General features: G+C 41.3%; 1 protein-coding gene across 1 annotated transcript in view; it reads right to left on the bottom strand.

Moving 5' to 3' along the window:
* Positions 1-9645, bottom strand: part of UGGT1 (UDP-glucose glycoprotein glucosyltransferase 1) — a 98533-nt gene extending 88888 nt beyond the window's left edge. The window contains 2 exon segments of the mRNA XM_027854658.1: positions 9072-9173; positions 9176-9645. Of these exon segments, the coding sequence (XP_027710459.1) occupies positions 9072-9173; positions 9176-9422 (349 nt within the window). The 5' untranslated portion in view covers positions 9423-9645.
* Positions 9646-23739: the final 14094 nt, after the last annotated feature.

The following is a 23739-nucleotide window of genomic DNA, read 5'->3' as shown; positions in this document are numbered from 1 at the left end:
AAAAATAAATAAATTCTATAAAAACAAAACCAAATTCTACAAAATGGAGAAGTGGATGCTTAAATGAAAACTTTAATATTATAATGCAATAAATTCAAAATTAACTGTATTTTCACTAAGAGTTTAATATTTTAATTTCTTAGCATCCATCACCCCAATTTTTTTTTAAAATGGCAAATGGCATAGATTGTTTTATTATTTTTTTCTAAAATAATATCATAACGCCCTTTGAAATGGCTGAAGATATTCTGAGATGTTGAAAAATCTGGGCTAGAAATTACTGTTACAGGCAGAATCTGTGAAAAAAAAATTTTTTTAAACTAAAAATGGATAGATAGTGCTGACAGAACTAGATATCTGAAAACAAAACCCAACAGAAAGTAAAAGAATGAAAAAGCACTACAAAAAACTGTTTAAATAAAAGTTTCCCAATTTTACTTGATTTATAGAATACATATCTCCTCCAAAGTGTATGTTTACCTGATATCTCCTCAGAGATATAGACATCATTTTCTCAAAATATACTCCTTATGAGAAAAAAAAAACAACAAATTTCCCAAATGTCACTATGAATTCAAAAGCAACAGCTAGGTCATCTGTCCTTTTGTAGCTTATCTTATAAGAGGGGAGTTGCTAGTCTAAACCTAATTTTTGCCACACTGCAATCCAATTTTCCCAGGAGATTTTATCAAATAATGAATCCTTACCCTTGTAGTTAGGGGTTTTCCGGTTTATTAAACATTAGGCTACTAGGTTCTTTTGCTTCTTTAAATTATATTCTGTAATTCTGCTAAAGTTATTATTTCCATGAATTTTAGTTGACTGTCTAAGGTTCTCAAAGTACAAAAAAGTGATAATTTTGTTTCTTCTTCACTTGTGCTTATTCTCTCAAATGATTTTTCTTACGTTGCTATAGCTAGCATTGCTAGTGCTATGTCAAAGAACAATGACAATAAACATATTTGCTTTACCACTAATCTTACTGGAAAGACCTCTAGTTTAGCCCTATTACATGTTCAATTCAATTCAATCTAATTCAATAAACATTTATTAAGCACCTACTATGTGCTAGGCACTGTGCTGAGGACTGAGAATACAAAAAGAGGCAAAAGGCTGTTCCTGCCTTCAACGACCTTTAAAGCTAACAAGGGAGTCAACATGCAAACAAATATATACAAACTAAGCTATGTACTTTAGGGCAACTAGGTGGTACAGTGGATAGAGTGCTAGGCCTAGAGTCTGGAAGACCTGGGTTCAGATGTGGCCTTAGAAACTTTTTAGCTATGTGACCCTGGACAAGTCACTTAACCCTGTTTGCATCAGTTTCCTCACCTGTAAAATGAGCTGGAGAAATGGCAAACCACTCCAATATCTTTGCCAAGAAAACTCTAAATGTGGTCACAAAGAGTTGGATACAACTGAAATGACTGTACAACGAAAAAGCTATGTACAGGATAAATATGAAGTAACTAAAAAACGGAAAGTACTGGAATTAAGAGAAGTGGGAGAAGGTTTCCTGTAGAAGGTAGGATTTTAGTTGGGCCTTAAAGGAAGCAGGGAGGTCAGTAGCTGGAACAGAAGAGGGAGAGCATTCTATACCTGAGAGACAGCTAAAGAGAATGCCCAGAGCTAAGAGATGGGAGCGTCTTTTTTGTAGAACAGCCAGGAGGACAGTGTCACTGTATTGAAGAGTAAGTGTTTGGGAGTAAGGTATAAGAAGATTGGAAAGGTAGGAGGGGGCTAGGTTATGAAGGGTTTTGAATGCCAAACAGAACATTTCCTATTTCCTACATAGGAAATACCTGGAGTTACCTGAAGTTGAGGGTGGGGGGGATGGGGCATGGAGAATGACAAAATCAGACCTTCTTTTTAGGAAAATCACTTTAGTGGCTGAATGGAGGATGGACTGGAATGGGGACAGACTTAAGTCAGGCAGACTTACCAGTAGGCTATTGCAGTAATCAAGGCATGAGGAAATAAAGGCCTGATCTAGAGTGGTGGCAGTATCAGAGGAGAGAAGGGGGCATATTTGAGAGATGTTGCAAAGGTGAAATTGACAGGCACTTGAAGATAGTGAGGAATCCAGGATAACTCCTAAGTTGTGAGCCAGAGGGACTAGAGGTGGGTGTTGCCCTTTACAGTAATAGGAAGGTAGGAGGCAGTGAGGGTTGGACGTACTGAGTTTAAGGTGTCTACTGGACAACCAGTGTAAGATACCTGAAAGGTAGCTGGATATGCAAGATTGCAGGTCATCGGAGAGAATGGGGCAGGAAAAATAGATTTGAGTATCATCAGCATAAAGATGATAATTAAGTCCTCAGGAGCTGATGAGATCACCAAGTGAACTAGCATTGAGGGAGAAGAGAAAAAGGCACAGGAAAGAACCCTGAGAGACCCCTACAGTTAAAGGGTATAATCTACTGGAGGATGCAAGAAAGGGGACAAAGGAGTGGTCAGGTAGGTAGGAAGAGGGTCAGGAGAAAGTGGTATCCTAAAAACCTAGAAAGAAGAGAGTATCAAGTAGGCCTGGTCAACAGTGTCAAAAGCTGCAGAGAGGTCAATGAGGATTGAAAAAAGGCCATTGTGGAGCAGCTAGGTGGTGCAGTGGATAGAGCTCCAGCCTTGGAGTCAGGAGGCCCAGAGTTCAAATCCAACCTCAGACACTTGACATTTACTAGCTATGTGACCCTGGGTAAGTCACTTAACCTTGATTGCCCCAACAAAAAGCAAAAAAAAAAAAAAAAAAGGCCATTGTATTTGGCCATTAGAAGATCATTAGTAACTTTGCAGACAGAAATTTGGGGGGAATAATAAAGTTAGATTGTAAGGGGTTAAGAAAAGAGAAGAGTGAAAGTGAAGACACCTAACATTGATTGCCTTTTCAAGCAGTTTAGGTACAAAGGGGAAGAAAGCTATAGGATGACAGTTAGCAAGGATGGAAGGATCAAATGAGTGGTTTTTTTTTTTAGGATGGGGGAGAGATGATCGTGTTTGCAGGCAGAAGGAAAGGAGCCAGGAGAGAGGGAGAGATTGAAAATAAGTCAAAGATATATATATAGATAGATAGATATAGATATATACACACACACACATATATACATATATACATATACACATATACACATACACACAATCAAATTACTTACCCTCTTAGAAAGGGGAGGGGAAGGAGGGAGAAAATTTGGAACTCAAATTTTTATAAAACTGAATGTTAAAAATTTTTATACACAATTGGAAAAAATAAAATACTATTTTAAAAAAGGAAATAGGTGGAAGAGTGGTGAGGACAGAGAAGGCAATCTGTGGACAGAACGAGATCACTTAAACAAGAAGAAGGGTTAGCTTTTTGGTAAGAAGTAAGACCATTTCATCATGTGAAACAAGAATAAAGGAGGAGATAGTGGCTGAAGACATATAAGTAACAGGAAAAGATGGAGCTCATAGTGGAAGGCCTCAATTTTTTCTATAAAACATGAGGCAAGGTTCACAGCTGAGAGAGTGAGGGGATGGGGAGGTTTGAGGAGAGATGAAAAGGTTTAGAAGAGCTGTTGAGGAGAATGGGATAGTGAGTTTTTAAGGAAGACACAGAAGACTTACCTAGCAGCAGTGCGGACCCGGTTGAGATTATATAACATAAATTTATAGTGGACCTAGTCAGAACAGTATGTGATTTCATCCACTTTCATTTAGCAGCATGTGTTTAGGCAAGAAGGCAACAGTGGGAGTGATCCAAAGCTGAGGCCTGGCTGAGTATAATCCTGAGATATGATAAGGAGGCTAGGGACTCAAGTGAACAAGAGAGTATAGAGTTCAATTAGTTCACCAAGGGATAAAGATGGGGAAAAGAGGCAAGAGTGGCTAGTGCAGAAGATGGCCTGGGAGAGAACTGAGGAGTCAAGGGACTGGAGGTCACAGTGTGGATGAAGAGTAGGGTTATGTAAGAGAAGAGAGAGAGGGAGGGGGAGGGGGGGGAGAGAGAGAGAAAGAGAGAAAGAGAGAAAGAGAGAGAGAGAGAGAGAGAGAGAGAGAGAGAGAGAGAGACAGGTAAAAAGACAATAGATTATGGTAGTGTAAGAAATTTCAGAATTCCTAAACATGGACTGGGTGACGGCAAGATCAAGGAAGGGTATTACCATCTTAGTGTGTGGCTGAGGTAAGGTGGAAGATTAGCTCAAAGGAGATGAGCAGGTTGAGGAACTGAGTGGTTAGGATATTTGAGGGAAAATCAATATGTATGTTGAAGTCCTCTAAAATCAGGGCCAGAGTTGGAAGGAGAGAAAAATTGTATAGAATTGGTTGAGGAAGGAAGGGGAAGGACCAAGGGTATGTAAACAACAGGTACCAGAATTTTGATTAGGCAGTAGATATGAACCTCAAAGGAAGAGAGGTTCCGGAGTGATGGAAATAGGAGGAGAACCTGGAAGTGGCAATGGGACGTGGGAATACTCCAACTCCCCTACATTGACCAAAGAGCCAAGGAGAATGGGTGAAGGTACAGTCAGTACTGGAAATGGTAGCCAGTGAGGCTATATCATTAAGGAAAGTCAGGTATCAATAAGAGCTAGCTGATGGAATGAATGGGAAAGAAATAAATTTAAGATGAAAAGAAGTATGTTGCCTATGGAACAGGCATTCCAGAGGGCACAGTGGAAGGACTGGATGGAGTCAGGATAAAACTTTAGTTGAGAGAGATGGGAATGAGAATATTGGGTTGTTGGGTTGGGATGATGATCTACAGGAATTCAGAGTTACTGGCATGTCAAAGGTATGACCAGGTGTGAAAATGTTCATCATTAAACAAAAAGCACAACTCTTTTACCCTCAAAACACAGGTGCAGCAGGAGATGGAAGACTTGAACTCAAAGGGAGGGTTGCTCTTCTTTGCACTGAAGATTCTCCACATTCCATTGGGAAATTGGGCTGGCAGCAGGAGGAGGAAGATGCCTTAAACTGGTACAGATTTGGAAGTTGTTGATTTGGTAGGTCATGGTTTTAGATATGTTCTATTTACCACGTTAAGGAAAGGTCCATTTATTTCTGTGTTTCCTAATGTTTTTTTTAGCATAAATACGTATTGGATTTTATCAAAAGCTTTTTCTGCACCTACTGATACAATCAGAATTTTGTTATTCTTGTTATTTATATAGTCAATTATGTCATTAAAACATGACAAATTTACACTTCCTAAAATAAAAACATAACTGGTTTAGCTGAAACCAGAAAGATTACACTACAGTTAGGTTGTAGATGGTAACATTATACCATTTGCTTGAAGATTCAATTCAGTAAAGAACAAGGCACTTACCACGTACAAGACTTTGTGCTAGGCCTGGAATAATGGGGAAGAAACAATAGCCTAGAAACGAAAGCCTAGATATGTAACCTTAAAAAGTTGGTACAATACCCCAAAGAAATCAAAGAAAAGAGGGCAGGTAGGTGGTGCAGTGAATAGAGCACCAGCTCTGGAGTCAGGAGAACCTGAGTTCAAATCTAGCCTCTGACACATAACACTTACTAGCTGTGTGACTCTGGGCAAGTCACTTAACACTACTGCCTTGCGCAAAAAAAAAAAAAAAAAAAAAAAAAGAGAGAGAGAGAAATCAAAGAAAAAAGAAAAGGACCTATATGTACAAAAATATTTATAGCAGCTCTTTTTGTAGCGGCAAAGAATTGGAAACTGAAGCAACGTTCATCTATTAGGGAACAGCTGAACAAGTTATGGAATATGCAGGTGATGGAATTAAGAAATGATGAAGGGGATGGTTTCAGAAAAACCTGGGAAGTCTTATATGAACTGATCCAAAGTGAGGTGAGCAGAATGAGAATAATTTATGTAGTAACATCAATATTGTAAAGATAATCACCTGTAAAAGACTTAGCTACTCTGATTAATACAATGATCCACAACAATTCCAAAACACTCATGATGAAAAATGCTATCCACCTCCATACAGAGAACTGATGAACTCAGTGCAGATTGAAGTATATATTTTTTCTCTTTCTTTTTGTTTTTTTTTTTCTTTTTGCAGAGCACAGTTAACGCAGGAATGCTTTTGCATGACTTTGTAGGTAGAACAGGTATTGTATTTCTTGCATTCTCAGTGGTTGGGGAAGGGTGTTGGAGGGAAGGACATTGGAACTGAAAATAAAATTGAATTTTTAAAAAGTTAAAACATACTAATGGGGAAGTTGAAAGTCCTAAGATGGTTACCACCACTGGTATTCAAATCCTTTTAGAAAGGGTAAGAGAATCCAGGTTGTGCTATGAGAAAATAGTGGGAGAAAATGGGGGAAACAAGTTTAGACTAAAAATACCTAAGATATGAGCAATTATAACCTGAAGTCAAGGGGTCAAATGTGAGAGACAATCTAAGGAAATTTAAAAAAGGAAACTCAAGCTAGGATTTGGTGTGGTGGGAGTGGGAAGGGGAATGGAAATGGGATAAATTGCTAAGAAAGGACAGGGGCTGGGATTGGGGGAAAATATGAGGGTAGTGAAAATGGACAGCTTTTTGGAATAAATTGTATTAATGCTTTAAACTGTGCCATACTAAAGGAAGAAAATAAGTTTACATATCTATAATTTTATCTATTCTACATACAATTTGTACCCTGAGATTCCCTGGCACTACAATAAAAATAGTCCATGTACTTTAATGAACTAAGATAGGAAGGGAGGGGGGGACAGAAATGGATGGAAAAGGTATGAATTACAGAATAATGGTTCTCAGAAGAGAGATTGCCTCACTCTTGATTCTTCAACAAAAAGTCAGTAAAAACCTGTTACAGTGGAGGAGGGATGGAAAGGGAAGGTTCCTACTATCACACACGACATACAGTAAAAAGCCTGGCAAAAACAAACAAAAAACCTTAGTTTACTAAGTAAATTTTTCCTCTCAAAAGTTCTTGAAGTGTGAGTGGCAACATGTGCAATCTTAGAAATACAAAGCTTTCTCATCAATCAGTAACTTGCAACTTGACGTAACAGGACTGAGAACACTACAGTGGTATAGCCTCCTAAATGCAAAGCACTGACAAATTCTGGGCCTAGAGAGATCACTTTCTCTCGAATACTGGTCAATTTTTTCATCTGTAAAATGAAAGCAGTATCTTCCCACTATTAATATTCAGGGAGATACAATGAGGACAGAGATTCGCCTGGTGGAATGAGAAGTTCATTAAATACGGAATAAGAAGTCCTGAAACTGAATTTTGGCTCTGACAAAAATTATTTGCCCTGTCACCTTTTTGAACCTTAAGAAATCTTATAATCATGAATTCTGAGCTAAAAGTGACTTTGTAGGCCAGTGTTATATAAACAACTATTTAATATTGTTAATAACACTCTGGGGAGTGCTTTGAATTCCTTGAAAAATATAAGTATAAAAATTTAATATTACAATTATCGCAGATTTATTTAAACAGTAGCGCCAAACCATGCAAATACAACTTAGATTCACTTTACTAACTGGATTTCAACATAGATGAAGAAAGCCCAATGAAAAAGAGAACATTATAGGGAGGGTTATTTCTTAAGTCATAATTTTGGTTTTCTGTGAATAAAAATCAAAACAAAGTGTTATTTAATTGGCAAATCTGTTTTGTTGGGGAATCAGAATAAGGGGCAACAACCATTTATTTAGATGCTTTACAATTTCAATGAAAATTGAAAGTTACATGCATGGCATTTCTACAAACATGTATTAATGGCAACTGAAAACAAGATATTCAATTGCTGTACAAAGTGCTGTTTGTTTAGTTTAATTAACTAGTGGTAGTGCCATAGATCACTAAGACAAATTCTACAGACTATTTGCAAGCATAATGGGAAGCAGAATCACTATAACAAGATGCGACTGCAGGCCTTCAAAAATTCTTCATGAAAAGTTGACACTTTTTACAAGGCCATTCTGGGATCAAAACTGCACCACTCACTGTTAACGGACTGAAAATCTCCCTTTGTGTCTGTACTTAATGAAATAATAATACGAACTTGAAATACGAAGAAAAGATATGCTGACTTCCAAACTTGGCAAAAGATGCAAAACGCTATTAAGTTTATATCTGAGGCAAAAGACAAGTCCAGATCACAGAAATGATTCTCTTTGGCAGCACAGACTTTAAGCCTCTGTCAGGTCATTGCAATATGAAAATGAAACCTCATTATCCAACATCTGGCTAACAAACTAAGGGATGAGATTAAAGAAGCAATGTGCATCCCCAGTTTTTATTTAAAGCCTCATCATTTCCAAAGGATGGAGACCTTTTCAAGTCCAGCCCCCAAACCTCTGGAAGTCACCGTTAGCTTATATAAAGTTTGGTCTAAAATCAGGTAGGGAAGTAGATAGAGTGATGAACCTGGAATCAGGAAGATCTGAATTCAAACTGTGACTTAGACACTTGTCTGTGTGACACTGGAAAAGTCACTTAACTGCTCTTGGCCTCAGTTTACTCATCTGTAAAACGGGGATAATAATAGCACAGGCTTGCTATTAAGCTTAAAGGCAACAACCTATGTAAGTGCTTTGCAAACCTTAAAGTGCTATAGAAACGTTTGCTAACAGCTTTCCCCACTTTTATACTTTTATTGTACTTTTAACAGTGGATATCGAAGCCCTTAAAAACTGTTAACAGTTAACAACTTAATTATACAACACTTAAGTGATTCACAACATTTCCCCTGAAAGCTTTGCCTGGAAACCATTCCCTCCTGCCAGAACTGGATAAGAAGTAGGAAGTCATTAAGAACTCCACCTCTCAGCTGAGGAAACTGAGGCACGGAGACAGTACACGCTCAAGGTGACCTAGCAAACAGGGTCCACGGACCCTCTCACACCTTCTGCCCGCAGCCCGGGAGCACGTGCACGCGCCAATCTCCTTCTCTTCCCCATCAAGCCGCCACTTGATGCACCCTCTGCGACGCCCATTCTACGAAGAGAATAAACTGAGGCCAGCGGCCAGGCCGCCTAAGTCGCTGGCCCGGCCACGGCACAGCAGCCCTCGCTCCCTCCCCCTCCCCCAGCCCCATCCCGGTCTGCCTCCACATCGCCTCCCACCCGCCCTCCCAGTACCTGTCACCCGGCGCGCAACTGCGGCACAACCGCCGCCTCCTTCCCTCCTCCTGTTCATCCCGGAGCTGGACTCACGCTCCGCCCGTGACAACGACGGCGCTCGGGAGGGCGGGAGCTGCTGCGGCTGCCGCTCCAGTGAGCAGCTGACACGCTCCGCTCCGCTCCCGTCCTGTCCCGCCCCACTCCGCCCCGTCCAGCAGCACCGGTTCCTCTCCGCGGCTGGCCTGAGACAGCAGCAAACAATCCGGGTCGCCGACCACCTAAACTTCCGCTTCCGCATGTCCGAAAGACTTCCGGCCATCGAGTGGCGGCGCGGGTCCCAACATTGCTAGAGCGTCGCTCCGCTGCCATCTTCCATCCGGGGACGTTCACGCCCTTTATCAGCTTCGGGGGCCCCGCAGGCGGCTTCGTTCTGGCGGCGGATGTGTGGGCTTTAGTTCTTCTCGCGGGCTGAATGGCCTTGGCCTCCCTTCGCCCCGCGAGCCTTGATGTGGGGGTCGGCTCAGGTGACAAGATTTCGCCGCGTCTTCTGGCCTGAGCAGGCGACGGGGGGGGACCAGGCTGCTGGCACACGCCCGGTGGAGCTCGTCCCAGCCCGCGGCCTCCCCTCCCGGCCCGGGCCCTCCGGCCAACCCTGGCTGCCCGCGGCTAGAGTTTCCTCGTCTGTAAAATAGGGATAACAAGCACCCGCCTCCCAGGGTTGTGGAGGATCAAATGAAGGCGGCTGGCCAAGCGTTTGTGTCAGGCGACGTGCCAAGCGCTGTGGGTACAAGCGCAAGGCAACAGGATCCCTGCCTTCAGGGAGCTCGCAGTCTAATGTAGGAGACGACTTGCAAACGGCTATGAACAGACAAGATATGGGCAAGAAAAATGAGGGGTAGTTTCAGAAGGAAGTCACCAAGATTGAAGAAGGACTGGGAAAGGCGTCGTGCAGAAGGTGGGGCTTCAGCAGAGACTTTGTAGAAGCCAGAAGGAAGAGAAGTGAGACAGAGAAGCATGGGGGTCGGGAGACGACTACTTGCAATGCCCTTGGCAAACCTTGAAGCGCTATATAGATGTTATTATTACTGTTGTATCAATGTGAAAGAAAGCTTCCTCCCCTAACTGCCTGGATTTCTGACTAGATTGAAGGGTCTTGGCCAAAATTACATACACTGACAAGGCTTTGTTTTTAACTTAAGGGCTTTCTCACAGCCATTGAAGGGTGAAATAAGCATTTATCTTAGACATTTTTTTTTAATCACAGTAAGAACGTATGTTTCAGCAATGATATTGGTTTGTAGTTTTTTGTTTTGTAAGTTGATAATTTATGAAATAGGGGCAGGAACACCTGGTTCTTTGGGTCCTTGCAGGGAAAGACATGATTAGTAGCAAAGGGGCAGCAATCACACTTTTTAAATTTATTCTTAGTTTTCAACATTCACTTTTATAAGATTTTGAGTTCCAAGTTTTCCTCCCTCCTTCACCTCCCCTCTCCCCAAGGCAGCATGCAATTTAATATAGGCTATAACTTATACAATCATATTAAACATATTTCCACGTTAGTCATGTTGTGCAAGAAGACTCAGAACCAAAGGGGAAAATCACATGAAAGAGAAAACAAAACAAAAAAGAGAAAATAGTATGCTTCAATATGCATTCAGATTCCATGGTTCTTTCTCTCGATGTGAATAGCAATTTCCATCATGATTCCTTTGGAGTTGTCTTAGATTCTTACATTTCAGTAAAGAGCCAAGTCTATCAAAGTCAGTCATCCCACAGTGTGGCTGTTACTGTGTACAATGTTCTGCTTCTGCTCACTTCACTCAGTATCAGTTCATGTGAGTTTTTCCAGGTTTTTCTGAAATCTGCCTGCTCACCATTTCTTATGGAACAATAGTATTCCATTACATTCATATGCCACAATTTGTTGAGCCATTCCCCAATTGATGGGCATTCTTTCAATTTCCAATTCTTTGCTGCCACAAAATGAGTGGCTATAAATATCTTTGTATGTGTGGGTATCTTTCCCTCTCTTACGTTCTCTTTGGGATATAAACCTGGGAGTGGTACTACTAGATCAAAGGGCATGCACACTTTTATAGCCGTTGGGCATAGTTCCAAAAGCAATCATACTTTAATAAAGCACAGAGACAAGCTGCAAAAAGTGCAAGGATACAGAGGTGACAGTGCAGCTCAGCGACAGGCAAATGGGATCATGAAGGTAACAGTTTGAGGAAGAGGACAGGGACGGAGAATCAGAATATCACATACGTAACTGGATTAGAGTTAGAATCACTAGGCAGCATGGATCTAATGGAGATGAAAGAGTGTCAGTGGGACAGGAGTTTAGGGTCTCATTTTTGTGTGGGGGGGGGAACAACTCCTGTCTGTGGTATTAGTTTGTTAACATATCATTGTCCCAGAGTTATTGGTAAAAACTTCAAAGTTATCATCTCAAAGTTATCTATTTGGTGTTCTGTTGGTCTGGAGCTGAGCAGGTCTGAAATTTTTGTGTAGAATTTACGTATCATAGGACCAAAACTTTGATAAGAAGCTCCTAGATGGTTTTCCCTGATTTGGCACATAATGCCAGGATGTGAATTTTAGTTAATATATGATCAAATTTGTAAATTATGCATCTTTGTTCTTTGGAACATTTTGTACAAGATTTCCAGGTTCCCCTTTGCAGTCTTATTTGCTGCTAAAACTTACTGACCAAAATGTGAGAGGGTGCTCAGGAGGACCAGAACAAGATACAATTTTAACACATCCAACTATTAAGCAACCTCAAAAGTGACTTCTAAACATTTATTAAGATTAGTAAAATTTTGAAAAGTACTTAACTGAGTTATTACTGAACATTGCTTATCCTCATGTTCTGGTTGCTTAGTTTTAAATATTCTTGCTAATTGTAATGAATGCTAGATGTCTGTTTTCATTCAACCTGGTCCAAGCCCATATTGTAGTCATGTCCTGTATCCAGTATTACCCATAGTAGATGGGGGATGCATAGTGATATAGTGACCAAGATGTTTAATTGGGTCTATACCAAGAAACTTTGTTGCCCACATCAGCTCCTCAGAGTCAAGAAGAAGCAAGATGCATATTACTACATAAACTCCTTTCTCTAAAAAGAAGTCCAACAAGTATTTTATAATCTCCACATTATCAAAAATGTAATCTATACATAATTGCTAGATTTTAGCTATTTGAAACTAATTTTGAAACTGTACAAACTACGATTGGGGGCAGCTAGGTGGCACAGTAGATAGAGCACCAGACCTGGAGTCAAGAGGATCTGAGTTCAGATGTGGCCTCAGATGTTTACTAACTGTGTTCTTGGGCAAGTCACTTAAAACCAATTGCCTCAAAAAAAAGCAACAATCCTACAACTGGTCTTGAATTGGTGAGGTGAAAAAGGTGGGTATGAGTCCATTAGACAAAGGCGACCATATTTTATGTTTCTATGTAATATTTTTAAGCCACTATTTTCTAGACCCATCTAAGTTTCTAGTGAATTCAGGTATCATTAGGAAATCCTTTTTTTTTTAATGGATGAATAAAATAGGATTTATTTAGCACTTACTATGTGCCAAAAGCACTGGAAAGATAAAAACAAAGAATACTTTAATGGGGGGAACAACATATATGTGATGGTCAGGAAAAGCTAATTAGTTTTGGAAAGTTAGAGGGACATTACCTTCTTAGTCCTAGACAAGGATCTTTCTTAATGTAGCCTAAGATCACATTAGCAATCTTGACTGCCTTATCATTCAATCAGTGGATTCATATTGAACTTGCTATCCACTAAAACCCTTATTTGTTTGTTTGTTTGTTTTTTAAATTCCACCATCTTCCCTCCCCAACTCCTCACAGAGCCTTGGAGATCCAAACTCCAAAGGACAGAAATCAATCCAGGCTGTAATAACACCAGCATTGTAGCATTCTATATTGCTGGGCCAGAGAACTGAGAAACAATGGGACAGGATGCCATTTTTTGTGGGGGTGGAAGAGTTCTGTACCCCCCAAGATTACTTGGGGTGGCAGCTTAGGCTGGTGAACCATAAATTGCTGCTGAGCATGGGAAGAGGTTCAGATACTTTGAGATCCAGCCACCAGGGAAACCACTATCAGAAGGGAAGGAGTCAGAAAGTGAGCAGTAAAGGAAAATAAGGAGAAAAAGATTGAAATTACCAATGATCTCAGGAGGAAGAAAATTCAAAGATCTTGAACTTAAGCACATAAGCCAACAGGGAAGACATTAGCAACAGAAGGACACATGGGCTCCAGATCTAGTAAATGAGTTCAGGTTTCTATGAATAAGTACTGTAAAACAAAGAAAGATGATTCAGCACTTGATGAAACAGAGCACCCTTTGGATTTTGTAGAGAACACAGAACACACTGTTCCTGAGTGATTTAAAAGAGAAATGAGAATTCTGAAAGCAGAATTTATGCTTCTCCCAAAGGAAATAATTGTCAGAGTAGAAAAATTTGAATCTATCATGGTAAGTTTCAAAGAAACAAAAGAAAGGACAAGTGATTGGGAATGCATCCACCAGAAAATTCAAGAGGAAGCAGGAAAATCAATGGAGCTCAAAATACAACTCAGGGTGATCTGCCCTATAAATCCGAGCTTAACTACAAGTGAAGAAAGGTGAATATTCAACAATAAAGAAGCATTAGAAACATTCTTAGAAAACAGAAGAGATTATTTGCTTTTTAAATACTCTAGGCAGCAGAAATGGAAGGGGGATAAATAAATGTAGCTGCCAAGTACAGCAACATGCACAGCAAAGAGGCCAGTAAGAAACTTCTTTCTAAATGTATACAAGCAGACAGGGGTGAAGGCAGAAATCAGGTGGAAGTAATGGTGGGGAGGTGGGCCTGGGCCTACAGATGAATCAGTGTTTTTTTGTGGGACAAAATTGTAAAATTGAAGGATGCATCAAAGAAGAGAGAGGAGGAAAATAAAGGAAAGTGTATAATGTACTCAGGTCAGATGGAGGGCTAGCAATGAGGAAGATATTATCCTTGTGGTCTCTCAGGAAAAGATCTTGCAGAGGAGTAAGTGAAGAGGAAGAAGCTTTGTTTTGGTGGTGAGAGGGTGTGATAGAAAAGCAGTTTCCTCCCCACACACAATCCCCACATCTTTCTTCAACCCCAATTTCCCCAGTGGTTTCCGTGGTGAAACTTCCTTGCCTCAGAACCTAATTGTAGGCTGCTAGGTGGCACAGTGGATAGAACACTGGCCCTAGAGTCAGGAACACCTGAGTTCAAATATGACCTCAGACCAGACACTTGACACTTACTAGCTGTGTGACCCTGGGCAAGTCACTTAACCCTAATTGCCTCACCAAAAAAATTAAAATTAAAAAAAATTAATTGGCCCCAGCTTCTCTAATTCAGCATCCTGTCCCAGGGTCAATAAAAAACCCAAACCATATGGACTCGGTGCCTCTTCAGACTAGGAGCCTGATACCAGGCAATTTGCCTATAACGTGATGATTTACCAAACATTCATTTCCACATGGATATGAGGGGGCCAGGTCTAGAGAAACTAAGTACCTCTGTATCTGTCTTAAAGCAAAGTAAACCTCCTCCTTTGTTAAAAATTTCAGTGACTCATGAGGGCCTGATTTCGTTCCAACATCAAACCTGAACTAAGAGAGTGCTGGCTTTGGATCCACACCTACCACATTTGGCATGCTCTTGGCAGGTTAGGAAGAGAGATGGTCTTGTGGCTTCGTGGCTTACACTGTGGCTAAGTTGGGGGAAGAGACCTGCAAATTGGAAGAGGGTGGTATTAGTTGATGGAGACACTGTCTGGCTCCCAGTCACTAGAGCTCTCTTAAGTCCTTTCTGTAGAACTGGCAACAGACTCCCTCTCAGGCAGACTTAGCTTGGTGGGTGATGAAGGAGGCTGCCTGGGAGGGTAAAGAAATTGCCAAGGCCAGCATTCCCTGGATATCGCCGACTATAATGCATAAACTGGATTGTCAACATAGTCTAAAAGTAAACAGGGCCAGCCCATTCAGCAGCTAGAGACAGAGCCCTGGGCTTTCTGGGACCTTATAATGAAAGCCAAAAGGTAACTAGTTGAGCTGATGGTTGCCCAAGTGAAGAACTCTCTCCTGATGGGTGTAGGGAGTATGGGGACCCAGCCAACAACCCACCCTATGGTCTCTGACCCAGAGGCTTCCTTTTCTGATGAGATAGGAGACATGAGACTAATGGGTCTGCCTGGTTGAAGTCACTACCCACTTCAATCCATTCTCCATTCAGCCACTTAAAGTGATTTTCCTAAAACACAGGTCCGGTCATGTCACAAACACACACCTTCCCCCCCATAAACTCCAATACCTTCCTATTGCTTCTAGGATGAAACACTACATTCTGTTTGGCATCCAAAGTCCCTTATAACCTAGCCTCTTACCTTTCCAGTTTTCTTACACCTTATTCTCCTGACTCATATTCTGCTTCTGCCATTCTCTCTGGCTGTCCTACACACCTGGAATATTCTCTCTCCTCCACTCTAACTACTGACCTCTCTGGCTTCCTTTAAGTCCCAACCAAAATACAAAGAGCATGTCTCTTCAGGAGGCTGTAACACTTTTATGTTTTTCCTTGATAATTTATTTATTTTTAGTTTTCAACATTCACTTCTGTGAGATTTTGAGTTTTAAATTTTCTCTCCCCTCACTTCTTTCCACCCTCCAAGACAGCATGCAATCTGATATAGGCTCTACTTATACAGTCATATTAAGCATATTTTCACATTAGTCATGATGTAAAGAACAATTAAAACTAATGGGAGGAACCACAAGAATGAAGCAATAAAACAAAACAACAAAGGAAAAGGAGAGCAAGTAGTATGCTTCCATCTGCATTCAGACTCCATATTTCTTTGTCTGGGTGTGGATAACAATTTTCATCATGAGTCTTTTGGAGATGTCTTAGATTTTTGCATTGCTGTGAAGAGCCAAGTCTATCAAAGTCAGTCGTCCTACAACATGGCTGTTACTGTGTACAATGTTGACGCGGCTGCTGCAGTGGTGAGCATGAGACCAGCTCAATACTCTTAACCCGGAGGCGCATTGATGAGGTGGGAGACAGCAAGATAGCAGAAGCTCCATTTATTAAGTAAGTGCTAGTAGCTTTCTTTTATATCCCTAGTAACACCTGATCAAAGCATGATCTCCACGTGATAGTCAATCACCAAGTCTGCTGGACACCTGCAGCCCTCGTGTCAGGGGTATGAGTAAGACTTTTCTCCCAATGAGAGGAGAGCCGAGCCAACCGTGGGAGCTGCATGTCAGCAAAGGAGAGGTCTTATGAGACTTCCTTGTTTTTGCCATGCAACAGGTTGTGACCCTCAGCTTCTGCCAAGAGAAGCTAGAACTCCCATGGGAAAATTCTCCCAACACAATGTTCTCTTGGTTCTGCTCATTTCACTGTGCATGAGTTCATGTAAGTCTCCAGGTTTCTTTGATGTCTGCTTGTTCATCATTTCTTATAGCATAATAGTATTCCATTCCATTCCCTTCCATTCACATACCACAACTTATTCAGCCATTCCCCAATTGATAGGCATCCCCTCAATTTCCAATTCTTTGCCACCACAAAAAAAGCTGCTATAAATAGTTTTGTACATGTGTATGCTTTTCCCATTTGTATGATCTCTTTGGAATATAGCCCTAGAAGTGCTATTGCTGGGTCAAAGGGTATGCACATTTTTATGGCCCTTTGGGCATAGTTCCAAATTGCTCTCCAAAATGGTTGGATCATTTTACAACTCCACCAACAATGCATTAGTATTCCAATTTTCCCACATCTCCAACATTTGTCATTTTCCTGTTTTGTCATGTTGGCCAATCTGATAGGTGTGATGTAGTACCTCAAAATTGCTTTGATTTGCATTTTTCTAATCAATAGTGATTTGGAACATTTTTTCATATGACTATAGATAGCTTTAATTTCTTCCTCTGAGAACTGCCTGTTCATATCCTTTGACCATTTATCAATTGGGGAATGACTTGTATTCTTATCAATTTGATTCAGTTCTCCATATATTTTAGAAATGAGGTCTTCATCAGAGACACTGATCTTAAAAACTATTTCCCAGTTTTCTACTTCCCACCTAATCTTGGATGCATTGGCTTTGTGCAAAAACTTTTCAATTTAATATAATCACAATTATCCATTTTGCATTTCATAATGTTCTCTATCTTTTGTTTGGTGGCTGTAACACTTTTAATTCATTCTGTAAAAGGAGGCAAAGAGTTTCCCCAGGCTGTGGAAGTTTAAAGTGCAACACCTTTTAGCCCTGACATCCTCTGCAAGGGAGGGGGTGAAGTGCCTAAAGGAAAAGCATATGAGAGAAAAAGTGTATGAAAACTGTATGACACTGGAAATTCTTGCAACACAACTGTCAACCCTGAAAATAAATTATCAAAGAGCCACAGAGGTTATAGGCAAAAAACCTTTATTCTGTTGGAGGAGGGAAACTAGACAATTGTGCTAGGATCTCCTCTAGAACCAAGGAGACCCCAAGGCAGTGAAGCTAAGCCTTGATACATATAGTTGTGGTTAGACAGAGAACCAAGCAGTGAAGAACAGCAACAATGAGGCAAGTTTGCCTAGTGACAAAAAGTCTATTCATAGCAGGACTTCATGACCAGAATGTGGTTCCTAAAGGTGCTTGTCAGAGCTCAGGGACCACCTGGGGCTGGTTTGAGCCAATTCTGTAATTTAGCTGCAGCAGAGTTCATCTAGAGGGAGAGCACAAAGGACTGTTGTCATGCCAAACTCAGGGGCATAGCTTGCTTGCTGGGCCTTAGTCCTGGAAAACAAGGTGTCTCCTAATAGTAAGAAAAGAGAGAAGTGAAAAGAAAGGCATGAGGGACCTGTAAACCTGTAGTTTACACTATGTAATATCAAGTCTCTAGTGTTGGAGATGAAGAAACCTGGAGTACTTAGTTATACAAGATCCCCTTCCAACAACCCTGTGTTATGTGTCAGGAAGGCACATGGTACCCAGCAGCTTAGTTATCAGATTGATTTCTACAGGTGTTACTGATATCATCAATGCTGTAGACCAGGTAACTCAGGCCCAGGATGAGAGGGCATAGGGCTATCACCTTGCCAGTGCTTTTTTCTCTATTTTGTGGCTAAAACTAGTCAGGAACAGTTTGCTTTCACCTGAGAAGGAATCCAATATACCTTCACCATCATTCTACAGGGCTACATGAACTCTTGTTACTGCTTCATTATAGCAGGCATTATGGTGGAGGTATCTGAAAGAAGCCTCCTTTCTTGAAGGCATCTGTGCATACCACTACACTGATGACATAATGTTGACGAGGATGAGGCCACAGTGGCAGAAGCCCTAGATCAGATAGTGACCCTTGTGAAAGAAAAGGGATGGAAAATCAATCCTAAGAAAATCCAGGGTCCAGCTCTCTCAGTCAAGTTTTGGGGCACAGAGTAGGTGAGGAAAGGCCAGAGGATTTCAGGCACAGCTGGGAATAAGCTACTGACACTTGCTTTCTCTCAATCTAAGAAAGAAGCCCAGAGACTTACTGGACTCTAGATTTTGGAAAACCTACATTCCCTACCTGGATATTCTGATAACCCTGATTTATGAAGTCACTCACAAGTTAGTGTCTTTCAAGTAGGATCCAAAACAGGCTACAGTGGAAGACGTAAAGTAGGATGTCTAGCAATCTCTCCCCTTGAAATCTCTTCCAAAAGAACTGTTTCTGGAGATCTCTGTCAATAAAAACCAGGCAAAGTGGAAATTTGGCACGGCACCAAGATGTGACCAGAGTAAGCCACTGTTAGGAGTCTGGAGCTCCAAGTTCCTCAGAGTAGCCACTCACTATACTGCTTTTAAAAAGCAATTGCTTTCATCTTATTGGGCCCTAGAGGCTTCTGAAAAGATAACACTGGGTCATACAATCACCCTTTGTCATACAATCAACTTATAGTTTGGGTAATGAAAGTTGGTTCCTCTAGGAAGATGGTTAGAGCACAGGAGGCTTCTATTACAAAATGGAAATTGTACATTGGAAATCATGCTTGCTTGGTCCTTTTGGTGTTAATATTCTTCACAAACAGGCGGTGATTATGCCAGTCCAGACTCTGGAACTGTTGAAGTCTAGAGGTTTAGGGGGACCCTAAAATCTCGACAGGCGGGTCCTGGGCAAAAGAATTTGACCCAAGCCTTCTTTCAGCCAAAGACAAAGTTTATTAAAGACAAGCCATATAGGCCACAGTGTTAAGAAATCTAACCATTTGTGACACTTGGGCAGGCATAAGGAAGTCTCATCCCCTAAATGGTAACCAGGATGGATCTTATATCCAGAAAGACCAAGGGAGAGATCTAGGAGTGGCCAAGTAGTTTGGGGTGACGGGGGTGGGGGTGGCTGGGAGAAGGGGTGTCTTGATGAGAGTGGCCAGTTGTCTTGATGGCAGTGGCCAGTAAGCTGGGGTGACTGGAAGAGGAGTTTAGGGAGGATCTTGAAGTTGGGGTGACTGGGGGAGGGTGGGAGAATCTAGATGGGAGTGTCTGGGAGGTTGAATGAGCTATCCAGGAATAGACAATGGAGAGCTAGGCTTAATTAGGGTGACAAAGAATTGGGAGATTGGGCCTAGGCAATAAGGAAAATCCAGTTGATAGGAATAAGAATAACCTCAGGAGACTGCTAGACTTCCTCGACCAGGTAAAAGGTTCTAGGAAGGGGTTTTTTTGGGGGCCCATCTTGGGCCCATACTCCATCAGAACCTTGTTTCCTCCAAAGGCCCAGTGGACCCCAGTTTATAAGGGGCAGGCTCCTAAGAAATGCTATTTTGCCTGGTTATGCAATGATTCCATCTGCTACAAAGGGAGGCATGGCACAACAGCCACTAATCTGGTAACAGGAGGTACCTGAAGAAGGAAATGTCCTAGCAAGTTCTTCCTTCCAGTTGGCTGAGCTCTAGTCTACATGGCTCCAAGAAGAACTGTTAAGAATGAACTGTGTTAAACAAAGCCAACGTAACCAAGATTAGAAGGAAAGTAGAAAACTGTGAAAGAATCTTTGCAACCAGCCTCTCTGACAAGGGCCTCATTTCTAAAATATAGAGAGAATTAAGTCAAATTGATAAGAATACAAGTCATTCCCCAGTTGATAAATGGTCAAAGGATATGAACAGACAGTTCTCAGATGAAGAAATTAAAGCCATCTATAGTCATATGAAAAAATGCTCTAAATCACTATTGATTAGAGAAATGGAAATCAATACAACTCTCAGATACCACATCATACCTATCAGATTGGCCTACATGACAAAACAGGAAAATGATAAATGTTGGAGAAGATGTGAGAAAATTGGAACACTAATGCATTGTTGGTGGAGTTGTGAAATGATCCAACCATTCTGGAGATCAATTTGGAACTGTGCCCAAAGGGCTATAAAAATGTGCATACCCTTTGACCCAGCAATAGCACTTCTAGGGCTATATTCCAAAGAGATCATACAAATGGGAAAAGGACCCACATGTACAAAAATATTCATAGCAGCTCTTTTTGTGGTGGCAAAGAATTGGAAATTGAGAGGATGCCCATCAATTGGGGAATGGCTGAGCAAATTGTATATGAATGTGATGGAATGCTACTGTGCTATAAGAAATGAGGAACAGGCTGACTTCAGAAAAACCTGGAAAGACTTGTATGGTCTGATCCTGAGTGAAGTGAGCAGAACCAGGAGAACTTTGTACACAGTAACAGACACGTTGAGTGATGACTAATATTGATAAACTTAACCCTTCTCAGCAATACAAGGATCTAAGACATCTCCAGAGGCCTTGTGATGGAAAATGCTATCCACATCCAAAGAAAGAACTATGGAGTATGAATGCAGATTGAAGCAAACTATTTCCTATTTTTTTTCTTCTGTTGTGTTTTGTTTCCTCTTTCTGGTGGTTCCTCCTATTAGTTCTAATTCTTTTTACAACATCACTAATATGAAAATATGTTTAATAGGAATGTATATGTATAGCCTATATAAGATTGCACACCGTCTTGGGGAGGGAGGTGAGGAGGGACGGGGAGAAAAATTTAAAATTCAAAAGCTTATGGAAGTGATTGTTGATAATTCAAAATAAATTAATTTTTTAAAATGTTAATAATTAAAAAAAAGAATGGACTGTGTTTGGACATAGTTTTAACTAATTCTCTCTAGCCCTTCCTCAACTTCTTGTCTCTTTTTTTTTTCTTGCTTTTTAGTGAGGCAATCGGGGTTGAATGACTTGCCCAGGGTCACACAGCTAGTAAGTGTCAAGTATCTGGGGCCCTAATTGAACTCAGATCCTCCTGACTCCAAAGCTGGAGCTCTATCCACTGTGCCACCTAGCTGCCCCGCCCTTCCTCAACTTCAAGCCCTCTCAGAGAGTTCCAAACAGCCTGGAGTTCCCCTCAACTGGCAGTCTTCCTTTCCTTTGAAGTGGTTCAAGGAACTTATACCCAGAAAAGGCTTGAAGAACCAATGAATGGTACTATGGAGAGGTGTCTTGCTTTCGAATAGTGTGGGGGAGGTGAAATTTTTGCTATATAACTATAGTTGATGTGTATTTACTTGGAAAAAAGGAGATCCTTTAGTTGACTTGGTGGTAACTCTGAATCAGTTGATGAGAGTGAGAGAAAGTCCTTATTTAGACACTGTGGAAGAAGGGGGCAGCCCCTCCACAGAGGCTTGAGGGGTGGGGGCAAAGACTTTGTATAATTCCCTTGATACAGCTCTCAGCAAAGGGGAGATTTTGGCAGATAGGCCGAGGAATACCGAATGGCTGGTGGTAGGGAAAGCCTAGCTATCAGCTTAGATCTGGAGAGTGTGTACAAGAGGCTTATTAACTCTTAGCCACTTTACTGCAGCTAACTCTGATTTGGATTAAGAATTGTTAATCATTAGAAGTGTCTATGCAGAGGTACTAATACTGCTGGAGTTGCTCCTGTTCATCATCACTACCTCATACTAGGAGAAGATATTTGTGACTATACTGGGATGTCATCTATTCTGTGGCTCCAGTGCTCTTGATGCTGCTCTAGTTTATCATCACCAATTTGCATTAGGAGACTCCCTGTGAACTTCAAAGATGTAACATCACTCATCACATAAACTAGACTGTGAGACTTTGAGACTTATTCTTTCTGAAGGAGGAAAGAAAGGCTTAGGACTTCTGCATTTTTCATTCTTCAACATTTTTATTTTGTTTTTATTTTGTGCCCTGCTCCCACCCCCTTTTTTTCCCTGCCTTACTACTACCCATAACAGGAGGACTGTCTAGTTATTTAAATGGTGGAAGATCCTTTACAAGCCCATTAGGATCTTGTCACCAGGGGTAATATGTGATTGGACAGCAGTTTTCTGCCACAGCTCCCTTTACCCTGACAGAGCTGCATCTCACACACAGCTCCCACATCTTCTTTTGGCCCCAGTTTCCCTAATGGCTTCTTTGGTGAAGCTTCTTTCCTTTTTTTTTTTTTTTTTTTTTTTTTTTTTAGTGAGGCAATCAGGGTTAAATCACTTGTTCAAGGTCACACAGCTAGTATGTGTCAAGTGTTTGGTCTGAGGCTGGATTTGAACTCAGGTCCTCCTGAGGGCCGGTGATCTATCCACTGCGCCACCTAGTTGCCCCAAAGCTTCTTTCCCCTACAAAACCTAATGGGCCTCAGCTTCTCTGCTACAGCTTCCTAGACTAGGGCCAATAAAAAGCCTAAGTCATATGGGCTCTGTGCTCTCAGACTCGATGGGACCCTGTGACCACACAAGTCAATATACCCAGATGATTGACTGAACAGATGTGATTCTAGATGGAGATGAGGAGGCCCATGTCCATAGAAACTAAGTGCCCCTGAATCCTTGTTGCATTTCTTGGATTTGTTAGGGCAAAGTAAACCTCCTCCTTTTTAAAAATGTTCAGTGACTAATGAGTGCCTCACTTCCTCCCAACATCGAACCTGAACTTAAAGGACAGTGGCTTTAGAACTGCGGTACAGCAGAAAGGATGTCACTAATTAATGCTCCTATGGATGAAGAGATGTTCTGTGAAAGGAGATGGGGACCTTGCACTGGGTATTGTCTTCAGAGATTTAGTGCTTCAAAAAGACCATTTCTCCTGCCTTGGGAGGGGGAATTGGAGCTCCTGTGGGTAACTGGTGGCTTGGGGTCAGGGAGAACATAGACCCAGGGAGGAGATTTTGAGGCAAATGGGGAAGGAAGGTGACCTGGGGAGAGGTTAGGTCTTTGGTCAGTGGTAAGCTGCATAAACAGGATGGAGTGGGTGGTCCTGGCATGAGGCAGTCAGTGTTCTCTCTGTCACTTGCTAGGACTGTTTTTTTTTTTTTTTTTTTTTTTTTCTGGGTATGAGGAACAATGGAAAAAGAGAATCCTCAGGGCAAGCTTTACAAGGCAGGGACAGAAACTGCCTAGAAGGAAAATCCCAGAATGGATACATCAGAAGTTTTGGTTCCATGAGGAAAGCAGAGAATAAGGAGAGACTCGTTAGGTGTAGGGGCCATGTACCAGAGAATGAGGGTCTAGAATAGACAAAGAGGATAGATAATTAGGAGAGTGAGGAAGAGAAATCCTATCTGGAAAAGGACACATACAAAAAATGAAATTTAGAAAACTAATGAATAAGACTA

This window comes from Vombatus ursinus, unplaced genomic scaffold (assembly GCF_900497805.2).
Source record: "Vombatus ursinus unplaced genomic scaffold, bare-nosed wombat genome assembly UNPS02010548.1, whole genome shotgun sequence".
NCBI classification, from domain to species: domain Eukaryota; kingdom Metazoa; phylum Chordata; class Mammalia; order Diprotodontia; family Vombatidae; genus Vombatus; species Vombatus ursinus.
This window is presented reverse-complemented; position numbering and strand designations above follow the sequence as displayed.